The 13700-nt window shown below is 39.4% G+C and overlaps 1 protein-coding gene across 4 annotated transcripts in view; it reads right to left on the reverse strand.

The window, feature by feature from the left end:
• The window catches only part of SPIDR (scaffold protein involved in DNA repair), a 202580-nt gene that overhangs the window by 130716 nt on the left and 58164 nt on the right, over nucleotides 1-13700 (reverse strand). For all 4 annotated transcript variants that reach the window (XR_003989104.1, XM_030469877.1, XM_030469893.1 and 1 more), the window contains exon 7: nucleotides 8665-8765. Coding sequence is in view for 3 of the 4 variants with exons in the window: in XM_030469877.1 (XP_030325737.1) it covers nucleotides 8665-8765 (101 nt within the window). In the remaining variant the exon portion in view is untranslated. The remainder of the gene's footprint in view (nucleotides 1-8664; nucleotides 8766-13700) is intronic.

The raw sequence follows: 13700 nt of genomic DNA on the forward strand, positions 1-13700 counted from the left end.
TCCATCAGCATGCAGGAAGGACAGACAAGATGAAGTCACCAAACAGAGATACCGGCTATTCAAGGTGCATGGTCCACAGGCACATTTGATACCATCAATGTGCATGTCCTACAACTCTTAGCCAGACTCTTTCATCTTTTTTGATCTTCAGTGTCCATAATGGATAAACACCACACTACAGTAATGAAAACATGAGTCACAGCATACCTAGTGTTATCTTTCAACCACTGTCTCTAGGCATAATGCAATATAGTGCAGGGACCCTGAGAAAGAGTATGAAATGCAGGTACCTATGGAATGCTCATTTTAAAAAACCTTCGGTTTACTTACTTGAAGGTACCCTTTCTTCTCCCATTGAAAGACAAGTCCACATGCACACTCACAGAGAGTAGGCATACAGCTGCCTAGATGTGTTTAGAAATCTTCCACTCAAGCAGCAATTTGAGGACTACTCTTCTTCGGTGCCACATGCCTCTGCAACAGTGCTTGAGGGAGATAAAGATGGAAACCCAGATAGCTGCCTGGTGAGTGCCAGACACAGGTGAATTTCTCAGCAAAGCCCTGGGCACTCTGAGCTCCTGGTGATAGAGGGCTGCTGCAGCTCTGTGGTCCTGAACACAGCCTAGCATGGATAGCTGCCACTTCCAGCACCTTCACACAGAGTCAGCTGGGAAGTCGGAGAAAACATCCACTGACACAGGCTCAAGGACCATTTGAAAGATCTGGCCCCATGAACACAGGGAGCTTATTCATCCCAGGGGCGTGAAGTACAAATTCAATCCCTGATACACAAGGCTCAGGGTGCCACAAAGAGAGACAGAAAGGCACTGATAAATATAGCTGAGTGTGAATTTTGAAGAGGTATTTGGGATGTACAACATGCCTCCTCTAAAGTGCACCATTTAAAAGGAGAAATCAGCCACCAGGGCCTGTTATACTACATCACTTCTAACAGAATTTTCTGTAAGAAGGAAAAACCTTCACAAAGACATACAGCAACATGCTGGCTACTGGTGATCCAAAACGTTGGTCATAGATGAGATGGAGTACAAGAAAAATCAGATACCTGTAATGAGCTGGGTTAGTTTCCACCCGTAAAGGTCACATCAGCCCTTTGCAGAACACTGCTGTGGTAAGTGCCACCCACTGAAAGGCATCAGACACAAATCATTGCTAGATGGACTGTGATGAAAGAAAATTAGTTCCTCCAGAACTCACAAGTGGTCCAGAATGAGGGAAAGCAGCAGGAAATACTGACTGGTGGAAGAACATTTAAGCAGGGAAGTATCTCTGGTGAAGCCTCTTTATGATTGACAAGAAACAAGCTCTGTCAAAAGCCGTCCACAGCAGCCCTGCCATGAGTAGGCTAGACAGGCAGATTCATCATCACCCCACCAGCATACACAGAAGCCCTATCTTCAGGCTTCCAAGAGGTAGATGAAGAAATCATGATTCAAACCTAGGCAAATGGGACATCATCCTCTCACTGCTACTTTTAACAGAAACTTGAAAGCACAGGGGAAGGTCTGTTTGACAACAGTAGTAATGGAACAAACCTGGCAAAGACCTTGGGTATAATTTCCAAGAAAACCTGATGCTTTACAATTGTGAGATGAAAACAGTTCTATATTGTATGCATGGGTTCAGAAAAACAATCTTACTGTAGGCGGAAAAAAATTAGAACTTCTAAGAACACAAACACTAGTTCTGGCTCAGAAAGTCTCTGAGTCAGAGATCTTCAGGAGAGTTTGGAGAATATTTTAGTGAAATATCATCACATGTTAACCCTGTTATAATTTTTCCTAGGCATTTTGGTAGCTCTTGCCACTTCGAGAAACGGGATCCTAAGCTAGAGGAACTTTTGGGTTGACCACCTAAGCAGATCTGCTCTTACGTCATAGTTGATTATTTACTTCCAGGTGACCTCTGGGATGTCAGTCTCTCACTCCAGTTTGCAACCCAGACATGAAGTAGCTCGATTAAGCCACAAGATATTTCAAGCACATGGGAGATGAACAAACAAATTTCACACTGAACACATTGGTTTCCCTGGTTAGTTCCTTTCATTTCTGTTTATTATTTCAGTACATAGGGTGATGCTGGCCTTCAGTCATACACCATGTCATATACCATGACATCAAAACATGTTTTGACGCAGTACTTTGCAGATGTTCTGCATTACTTTGAATTCCAGGAGAGTTAAAAATTAAAAGAAAAGAAAACCAAAGGAGTTCCCCATTCCTTTGGAGGTCATGCATCCTGAGATCTTGAGCCTACAGTCCCTGGCAGAGTGAAGGCCCTTAATCTTCAGACCAAACAAAGTGGCTTCACAACAGATGCATATATTTAAGCCACATCAACACTGAATGTACATGGTCACAGATGACGCACTGGCCATGCCAAGGGCAGCTCTAGAGGGAAGCTAAGAAGAAAGCCAGTCTGCTTTGACTCTTAACAAGCAAAAAGCAGTCTGGAGGGAAGAAAAGGAAAAACATTAAGGGGCACAATTTAAAAAAAACAAATGTTCAGACATTCTGGCTTCAGTGCCTGAAATACAACTCTAAAGTTTGTTTTAATAACTTCAAAACTACCAATAAGGAAGACAAATGAGGAGAAAAATATAGAAATTATGATCTCTTGGGGACTGCGTATTTTATGTTTCTCTTGCTACACAGTGACAGGAAGCTGAACACACTGGAAGGAGAGGATCCATGGAGCTTACGTATGAAATGCATCAGACGTGGACATCAGTAAGGCCACATGCAGTTTCACCTCACTCAAGTGAATTTTGCTGAAATGTTACTGTTCAAGTTTTCCAGAAATGCTGTAGCCTTGAACAGAAAGCTCTCAAATGGAACAAACTCTCTTTAGAGTCAGACGATAGAACTCCAGCAGCAGATCAGTCAGTCCCTATGAGGCCTACAGGGTGAAGAAAGGTCCTCCAGGACAACAAACTTGTGTACATGAATCTCAGATTGTGAAGAGGAAGCCAGGGCAGAGGGTGATTCTACCATGCTCTGTGCAATTTGAATGCGTTAGCTGGGATAGCCAGTGCACCTCCATGCAGATGAGCTCAGCAGATACCAAGTAGACCCTTGCAATCCAAAGTCAATCTCCAGGTGGAGATTCCAACTTTTTCACAGCCTGTACGAACACATCTGGTCGCTATTCTGATCTGTACATGTCATTTTTCTTCCTGGGCTGGTAACTTCTGAAGACATTCAAAAAGATTTTTTTCCTCAAAAACACACCAAGTCTTGCAGGCATGATGGCTTTTTGCCATATGTATATTCACTTTTAAAAGGCTGCTGAATTTGGCTGTGTTTTAAACATTACACATTCTTTATAAGAACATATGTAAGCTACTTGAAGTGTGCATACCATTATTGTTTCTCATAAGAAAACAAAAACAATACAAAGAATTCTTGTTTTAAAAAGACAAGTTTACATTTGTTTTTTTTCTTTCTTTCCCTACGCTGCAACAAGTTCAGACAGTTGGCTAGCAAAAAGAAAAAAGAGAAATACAGATTTGTTGACTTGCCATCTCTCTAATTTATAGCATTAACTTTTAAGTAATAAACTATCAAGAGCTAAGAAAATAAGCAACAACTGGCACAGCTCAGATTTTTGTGCTTTTAGAAGAATTTTGCATGGTAAAATGAACCCCTGTGAAGGACTACCCTTGTTTTATTCATCCACAAAGATAATTCTTTGTGCAAGTCTCATGGTATTCAAGCTGCTAAAATCCTTTCTTTCCATCACCTCAACTAGTCACTGAAACTGGAAGTGAGGGAAGTGATTGTTTATGTCCTCTTCTGTAAGCCCACAGCCTTCCCGAAAATGTGGTGTTGCGTGTGAAGCCCTGTCCTCATCTCCAGGGCTCCACCCTCCTCCCCTTGTGTGTGTGTTCCACTTGCCTCAGCAAACTGAAGAACTATTCCCTCCTGAAGGTCACTTCCCCCTGAGAGCAAGGAGCATTGTAGAAGGAAACATCAATGGTTTGGGTTTATTATCAGTTTAATACTCAAATTCAATTGTAATCCAATCTCAATCTCAGGCCAACAAATCCCAAATATCCTTGTATCTGATTACAAATGCTACAAAATAATATGCTTCTGCATTTTAGGTAAAGAACTGCTTTGGTGATAACTGCAAGGAAAAGAAAAACAATAGAAAATGTTTTGAAAGTAAAATTTCAGAAGTTGCAAAAGGAATCTACACACGTTCTCTTCAAATATTGTTACTGTCCTCTCCTATTGACAGGAAAGTTGCCTGAATGTAACTCAGAAAAGCACTATTTTTCATGCGATCCCCATACAACCAGCAGATGTTGACAGGAAAAGGTTTGGTTTTTCATTGTTTCCCCCCTCCCTTCTCTCTCTCTCAACTATCCAGATCTCCTCTTTGCCCAAACAGGAAACTTCACGGGGAAGTTGCAGCACTGCATACAGAAAAAAAGCTTGCAAATGGTCTAAAAGCCCTTGCACATAATAGTCTCAAATCAGCAGCTTGACTGACTGAAGACTTGCTGATACGATGACTGCACACCTCTCAGCCTCCCTTTTACGTCTTGTGAAGGAAAGGAAAAATTCAGGATTTGTGGCAAAGAGCCCAACATCCATCTCCATTAGAACTAAACCACAGCAACCAACACTGTGGTAGCATGGGCAAGCTTTGGCCTTCTCTCTTTTCAGGCCTCTGTTTGATAACTTTAGCTTTATTACAGAAGTGGAATTACCAATCACCTTGGAATAACACACATCCTTACTGAGGGCCTACCCCAACACAGTGGCAAGCTGCCAAAAGGAATTTTAATCCAATATTGTCCAGATGGAGAAAGCACAAAGATCTCTTCTACCCTGCGGAGTGAGCCAGCCAAAAGTGAGACCCCCATGCACTGTATAAAAGCCAGAAAGTACGTGCTGAAAGGAGGTGCTCTTTTCTGGGGTAGTGATTCATCCCAGTGACCAAGAGGCAGCCAAACCACAATGGTTACTTACAGAAAGGGGTCAGGGGAGCAATCAGAGAGGAATTTTTAAGAAATAAAGCCAAAGCAAGGGGGTTTTGGATAACGTGGACGTTGAGACAACATAAAAGCAAACAACAGCAAAACAAAGGCATAAAATTCTGTAACATGAAATGCCTAATGGGGGAACAACCCGTGTTTCTGCAAATATTTTTTCTTAAATCTCAAATGGAAGGAGGACTTCAAACTGATCTCATTTGAAATTGCTCCCCTTTGCCTTAGCAATGAACTAAGGTCTGCATGTCTATGGGATATCCAAAATGGCGTGACGGCTCTCCCAGCAACTAGGTTACTTCAATCCTCCACATTAATCTTCAGGCTCCTTTGATAATTCATTTGAGTTTGTCATTTGAGAAGTTCTTTCCTTTACTTCCGTTGCCCAAGTCAGAAACAGACCTGGAAACAATATGGGTTAGAAATATTACTGGGCAAAGCAGAGGGGAAACAAAATCCAAGAAGAATCTCAGATTAGTGAGACACCTTAGTATGGATCAAAAAGGATAAAAGCTGAAAGTGGTATGTACTTGCTGTGCTGACACTTCACATTTCAGACTAGAAGCAATGAGAAGGTTATCTAGTTACATTACTAAAATTTCAACCATTCTGACTGTCATTTTCCAAACCAAACACCGATTTTATTTCGGTGACATGAAACAGTATGGCCATTCTAAGAACAAAAGTATCAAAAATAAATTTTGCCCTGGAGGAAAAAATATCCCTCAAATATATCACAGCTATTTTAATAATTATTTTATCATCCTCGTGCTTTGGAATAAGGTTTGGGAATTGGAAGTGAAATTCAGGTTGTGAAGTTGAAGTGTATTCCTAAGTTATGGCATGTTCGGCATCTTTCAGATATTTTAGCAAATGCTCACAGGCTAAACAAAACAGTAGTTTGTTTTAAAGACTTCTGACTTGCTCAAGTTCTTGTAGATTTTCACCCTGATGACAAAAGGCATATCCCAGAAATGGTTCATCTTCTGCCAAAACTAAATCATCTTGAAGACACTCATCAGAAATTTTTAACTGTACTTTGGAATAGAGCAAGGTATTTTCCCATAGCCTTTTTTCTCATAAAATGCTAACGAATTCTGACTCATTTTCTGAAAGAAGAATAATCAAAGGAAGGAATTCAGCCAGGGGCAGATGTTTAGCATGGAATATTTCAGCCTAGGATTTTAAGCCTAACAAAACGGTGAGTAGCCAAACACAAGGTTTTGTAATGACACATGTGAGGCTAGGACAGAAAGAATATTAGCGTATTAGCAATGTTGCAGGCCTATAGACAACTATAGACAACACTAAAAATTTTCATTTTATTAAGAAGACTGACCTATTCAGGATCAATTTTTGTTCCATATTTCAGAAGAAGCAAGAGGATGTTCTCATGTCGCATAATAATGATAAAGTACCCTTGTATTCATTAGTAACTCAGGTGGAGGATAAGCAGCACGCTGAAGGCTTGACTGGTTTTAAGTCAGCATTCCTGTAGAATTTTCAACATAGCAGTTCTAAAAAGAGTTGGCTAAAGACTCTTTTAAGACTGGTTCCCTGATGTTATTTTCTAGTAAGTAAGTACTAGAAAAGTACTGGCAAAATTCCAGAAGACTAAAAGGATGATGATATTGTGCTACTATTCAGGAAGGGCAAACAAAGTGACCTACAATAACTGAAGAACATCTAGCTTGACATCAGATCTAGGAAAAGTGACTTGAAAAATAAGTAAGGAATTAAGGTCAGAAATATAACATGCCATTCCACATGGGTGGCATTTTGAACACATAAGCACGCAAGTGGCCACAGGATGTAAGCCCTCTAAAGCTCCAGTGAGAGACTGTGAGACTAACTTTAGCCAACAGTTTGGGTGTGACTTAAAATCATACAACCTTCTTATGAAAACACAACCACCTCCACTATCAGTAACAAACCCTTTTAAGTGGAATGCAAAAAAAAAAAATATACATTTTATTTTCAGAGAACTTTGTGAATTACAGTTAGAGCTTTTTACCAGTGGACAATCATAAGTGAGTAAAAGCAGTTCCAGCAGGATTTAAAAGTAAGCATTCATGCTGTTAAATGGGTTCATCAATGACATAAAACCAAGTTAAAAAACAATATAAGAAGCTGTGTGGATACCACAGATTGAACCAGATTTGTGACTAAAGGAGGACAGGCTTGACATACGCAATGATCTGAACTGCACAGTTAGCTGGACATAGTCAAACGAAGTATACCTGGATATAGCACAAATACTTCCTTGTGTTCAGGTACAAGAAACACAACGAGTAGCTGTAGAGTGGAAACTGGATCTCAGAAAATAACAGCTACAGAAGTTATGAAATCATATTAGACAATCAATTCAATGTGAAGTCCCAGTATCGTGCTGTGACTAAAGCACAACCAGACTCAAACACTTATTACAGGCCTTGAGCATACAGGAGGCAGAGTAGCGAACTGGACCTGGCCGGTGGTTTTGATGAGACTAAAACCAGAAGAATACATACAGAGTAACCGCTCTGGTTCTTACACCCACGCTGAAAAGTTTGAGACAGTGCAGTAAAAAGCCATGCAGATCACTCAAAGACTGGTAAAAACACTTTAGAGAGCATTAAACAGCTCAGACTGTTTAGTTTATGAAAGTTGTGAGGCGGCATGATTTTGCTATGCAAGTGCCAGAGAGGGAAAATGCCACATACTGAAGAGCTCTTTAATGTAATGGAGAAAGGCTTTACAAGAAACAAAAGAGGGGAACTGAAGCCAGACAAACTCAGATTTGGAAGAAAGCCCACTTTTAAAAATTTAGGAGTGGAATTAAGGACACTCTCAAGGCAAGTGATAGATTCCCTCATCCGCATGTTTTCAAATTAATACCAGAGGACTTTCTGAAAAATAAATCGTAGTTAGTATGTGCTCAGAAACAAGTAGTTGGTTTAATGCAGAATAAATGCCTGAAATTTTGTAGCCTACAGGTACACACACATAAACTGATAAAAAACCCTAACCGTTTCTTTACACTTTAACTCCATGAATCAATTCTCTCTCAAGAAATACTACTGAAAGGTGGTCCTATCAGTCACTTGTAACTGCTTTGCATAACTCCCACAATTTTTTTAGTGAGGTGCCTATTGTAGTTATGCTTCACACTCATTTAATGGACGTGTTCTACTTGTCCATATTTTCTGTCACTCACAATTTCAGCACTTATCCATGAATATGGCTGACTTCAAAGATAACAAGGAAAGAGGAAAAAAGTGGTTATAAAGAAAAAGGTGGTTAACAAGAACAAAAAACCATCTGCACACCCATAAATCAAACCTTGAATTGTCCTACAATCTATTGACAACACCATTTCTATAGATGATGCTGGAAATCAAGGAGTTGTGAAGAGTTTGCATGCAGGGTATTCAAAACAAGTTCTTTGCCCCTTACATTCAGACACTTTGATAACTGAGACATTATAAACCATCATATTTAGCTGAAATGCAATATTAGCTCTGAAGACAATCAAGAGAGCATTAAACTCACGTCAGGCAAAACCCACAAAACATACAAACTTCAGTTGTACGCCTATGTAGGCCATGTATACATCCACGCAAGTATATACTTTCACACAGTAGTATATGTATAACACTTCTTACCTGAGGGGATTTTAGCATCTGAAATACACTGATGTCTCCAAAAGCTAATGGCAGATCTTTCTCTGTTCTGCAGTCGACATAACCTCTCAGCTAGCCCGCCCCTACAAAGAATAAAGGAATACTCAGTTTTGCCAGGAATCAGTATTCAGTTTTGCCAAGTGACAAGCTATAGGACAGATGGAATATGTATGCTTTGACCCTTAGAGACAGAAACAGACAGCAAAACTACATTTTGCAGATTAGTTGTCCTACTTTTGATTTTCCAATAGATATATTCCCAATAAAACACACACTTAGCATCAATACACACTTAGCATCAATACACACAATAAAACATTTTCACTATCTTTGTGTCCAAAATCTTCATATTCTCAGTCCCGTGTCCAACACAAGGAGTGTAATGAAAGGTTCCCAACTTTTCCTTGCACTTATGCACATATCCTAATAGATCCTACAGTCAATTGTGAATTCAAAACAAACCAATGTAACCACCAGTTATAACAGGTTGGGGTTTTTTTTTCCTCACATATTTGTTTGTCTGTTGGCAAGGAGTGATCACAAAAATATTCTTTTACCCATACTTGACCCTATGATTCATTTCACAAGCTGGGTCAAGTGTGCAGTTTCAGTGGTCTGAACACTCTCCAAGATGAAATTAATTTAGCATTCCCAAGGTGAGGAGCAGAGGAGTGGCACCTAGCACAAATACATTTAAGGTAACACTACAGCAATTCCTACCTCTAGAATCAAAGCCAAAAAACATACTTTCTCACTATAAGAACAAAAAGACAAATGTGTTGGAAGCTGTCTCTGGGCTACTACAAAGAGCTTTGGACTACTATAGGAATATTTGAATACTTTAATTTGTCTTCAAATAAGTTATTTGCACAAAAACCTACTTCATTCTTCCCTTACAGTGTAAGTTTTTACACGACAAGTACTATCCAGTATATCAATAAATATTTCTACGAAGGTGAAATGAATGTGTCCTTGGGTTAAACCGGTTTAGGAGTCAGAAATAACATACAGCCACCTTACAGAAATTTGTGCACATTCGTAGAAATTTTTGGGGCTTTTTTGTTTTGTTTTGTTTTTTAAAAAAAAGGCCAAAAAAGCCAAAGAGCTTGGTAAAGCTGACATTGCACACAAGCCAACAGGTTATATGAAAAGTAGTTAGGAGTCTCAGCTGAATTTCTAATGAACAGCTATATTCTTGGCAAAATCATAACTATTGCAAGAATTATCAGATGGCATGGCTAAACATCTCAGGAGTAAAGATCACTGAATAAACACTCTAAAATACAAGAGTCACATTTGACACAGAATGATCCATATAAGTTTTGTAGTTTACCTTACTGCCATCTCTTCCATGGCTAGTGTGGTTCAGGCAGGGAAGAGAGAAACTCAGACTCTTTCAGAAGAGGAAAAAATCTCCAAACACCCCAAATAAAGAGCTCACACTTAAGCTACAAAATCTGCTATATTACAGAGAAAACAAAAAATATTTAGGAAATCTTGGGCTCCAGTGAACATCCAGGTAAGCTTAAGAACCTTGCTTAACCCTGCTTTTAACATGGGCTTCAAGACACGCGGGCAACTAATACAGTTAAGTGCAATGGAAGCTTTGGTACCAAGAGCAACACAGTCAAGCACTGAACTTTTTTAATAATGTCTGTTTGATACATTGTGAAATTGGAAAATATAGTTCAAGGACATGCCATGTACAAAAGGAATGTGATGGCAAGAGAGAGAGTTGGTAGTTTATGGTATGTTTCTTTTGAAAGGTAGAAACAAAGAAATGTAAATAGCACTCCAAACCCAGGAGGATCAACCCTCTTTTTAGCTCAAACACGTAAAACAAAGAAAAGGTGCTTTCTGTCACATATTCTAACAGATTGATGATAATGGCATTTGAAAACTACTAATTCCTTCTCACACAGTACAGGTCCCTGCACTGTTGCAAATGCTTTTGTATGTGCTGTGAGATACTGTAAACTATACAGTCAGAGGCACTCCTGGCTGTGCAGATTAAAGATAAGAGAGTTACACAGAGCTTATGCAAAGCTTAAGCAGGTGCCAGCTTCAGCGTAAAAACCAACTCCATGTTTTGAAAGAAACCCAAATGGTTAAAATTACTATTACTTTATTCCAAATTGCACATCTGTGGATTGTTCAATATCTAATGAGCTTTCGGCTTTGGTAGTTAGCTGTGTTTACTGGGACTAAAAGGCATTTTTTTGGCATAGATTCTAGCACATGGAAGTAACTTCTTGTTTATTTTGGTAATACTAGGTAGAGATGAATAATAATCACTTTTCACTGTGCATACATTGTCCCTCTGAAGTATCCCCTACCTCTCCTAGCTTTTCAACTATTCGGGCTGCAGAAACTGGGTTAATTTTGTCAGATACGAGAGCTTAGTTGCCATCAAAGGAGAAGACTGGATTCTACAGTACCAACTCTTGGTTAATCTGCAGTCTATATTTATTTACACATCTAGCTGCTTCAAGGAGTTTAGGAAAAGATATTCAGTTCCCAGATCTAGCCCTTATGACGTATTTAATTGTCTTCCATGACAAACCCAACATCCAGTGTGTGTTTGTATATGTGTATTTATATATAGGCAAATATATTTTGATTACTAATGTACAATTTCTGTAATCAAGGCAGCTGACAAACTGTATTTAAGTAACAAAAACTGTAATTTGAGATGCATACTTTACTGACCTGCACTTCAAACTTGCCCCCAGAATGTTTTAATATGAGCAAATTGAACGCATTTGGCAAATTGCTAATGCAAAGGCTGTTTAGAGAAGCCAAACTGCTCAGATACAATCTCCACTGCCCACAACCTTTTTATTTTTAATCACAAAACTTTCAGTACAACTATTTTGTTCCTTTAAATCCCTGAAGGCGGACAGATTTAACAAGCAGAAATCCATGTCCTATTTCTGTACTAAATCTGAGCTTGTCGAAATACTGTATTTAAAACAACACATTGCCATTACTGTCCATGTCCAACAATATCCACATGAAAGACAGCTTTGATGGCTGTAAGAAAGCTCAGCATCTAGTATAAAAGCTCCGTTTCTGGTGGCTGTCTCTTTCCACAAATTTCAAAAGCAAGACTGAAGAATTTTGTGCCACCATGTGACAAGTATCAGCAAAAGGTAACACTGAGCCTGATCTGTGACTGTAAGGCTGCTGGTCCCTAGTTTCCAACTCCGAAGAGGCTAACAGAAAAACAAACTACAACAAAAAGAGCATTAGTGCGTAGGCCATGTTTTGAAAAGTCATTTTCAATCTTTTTGAAGTGCTGGAGATCTGTGTTTATTTATTATTAAGGTTTTCATTCAGCAGGGCACACACTTACCAAAAATAACCCTACATTCATCCAAGCTAACTCCTTTCCAGACTTCATCTGAATTTAAAAACAGTGACCACTTACGCATCTTATTATCGAGTCATCTCTTCATATACACTATACTTCAGGACTCATTGTATTTCAAAACACTATAGGTTACACAAATATATATCCCCATCTCAGGAGTGGGCAATTTCCCCCCCCTCTCTTTTCAAAGCAAGGACAGAACTCTTCTTGTATTTCCAAGTAAACCGGTGAAGTAACTGGCTTCTGCAACACTCATCTTACCATTTTGACTCCATGGGAAGCTTGCTAAAGAAGAAAAAAGGACCCCTAAGCCTGCTGGCACTTGATTTGTGAACACTGCAAACCCATCAGCTATGATCAACTAGCTTAAAATGCTCTGATCTATCGTACCCATCCAGAGAGGGTTTGTTTACACTAGCCAAATCAAAATGGCAGACATACTGAAAGCCTCTTCTAGAATCCTAAAGATTCAAGGATTTGGAGCTTCTCTAGAGAGTTCAGTAAGCCAAAAGTCTTTTTGAGTCCGTGTAGCCTCTCACCATCTTTTTTCAATTGTTCCACAAAAGAGGTCACCTCTACAAAACGTATGTGGAACAAAGATACCATTTTTTGTGAATCTCTGTACCACAGTGAAAGCCAGCAACTGCATCAGCCAGAAGTGACCATCTAGAGAATTTACAATGTCTTCATCTGTAAATTCCAACTAGCATATTCTAGAGACATCCTCAATACCACCTTTAACAATTAAACTGTTGCAAGTAGTGCATGGACGCTATACCACAATTACTCCTGCAAATCAAGAATAGTTCTTTGTCATAGACACCAAAGTTTTATCATTCTCGTGTAGTGAGATTTGGTTTCCAGGTCGTAGCTGCCTCGGACAGTGCAGAGGAAGAGATGTAAGAAGGATTACAGTTGTAACTTCTGAGAACAGGGTGACTGAGCACTTTCTACATCCCATATAGCCTCCAATGAAAGACTTTAAGTAAAACCTTCTAGGTGGTTGATTTTCCCATGCCTCTATTTAGCCAAGACCTCTCACAGAAGCTATCTGAAATAATTTAGGAACATCTTTTGGAAATAAGAAAGCTTTTGGGGCCTGCTCCTTTCAAAGTTTTCAAAACATTGACCATCCCTTCTTATGAGCCACCAAAAAATACCCCAAACCACATCTGAAAAGTTTACTACAGTTCTCTGGCTCTTCAGACTCCATACCAAAAAAAGTTATTTCATATTGTCTTACAGCAGAGGCCCTCAGCTGAAGCAAGATGATTCGATAAGGAGAGTCTTCCCAGAAATAAGTTATCCCTTTTTTGGCTGGTATTATATATTCACCATAAACCAAGTGCCAGGTTCACATGCACGATTCCTTATAGAACAGAGTAATGAAGTTAAGAGGAAGACTCTGCAGGAACCAATTTTGATGCCCCACGAGATAAGGGAAGAGCCTTCCCTTCAGTTCTGAATGTTCTGGCTTGCCTGAGCAGAGATCTTGCATAGAAAAGCAAGCTCCATGGTTAAACAAACCAAAGCCACCAAAATTACTTATTTCTGATGGGGAACAACCGTACCCCGCTAAACCATTCCAATCAGTAACATACATTCCACATGAAATTGGAGAGATCTGTTATTTCAAGGAAAGTGG

This window comes from Strigops habroptila, chromosome 1, assembly GCF_004027225.2.
Source record: "Strigops habroptila isolate Jane chromosome 1, bStrHab1.2.pri, whole genome shotgun sequence".
NCBI classification, from domain to species: domain Eukaryota; kingdom Metazoa; phylum Chordata; class Aves; order Psittaciformes; family Psittacidae; genus Strigops; species Strigops habroptila.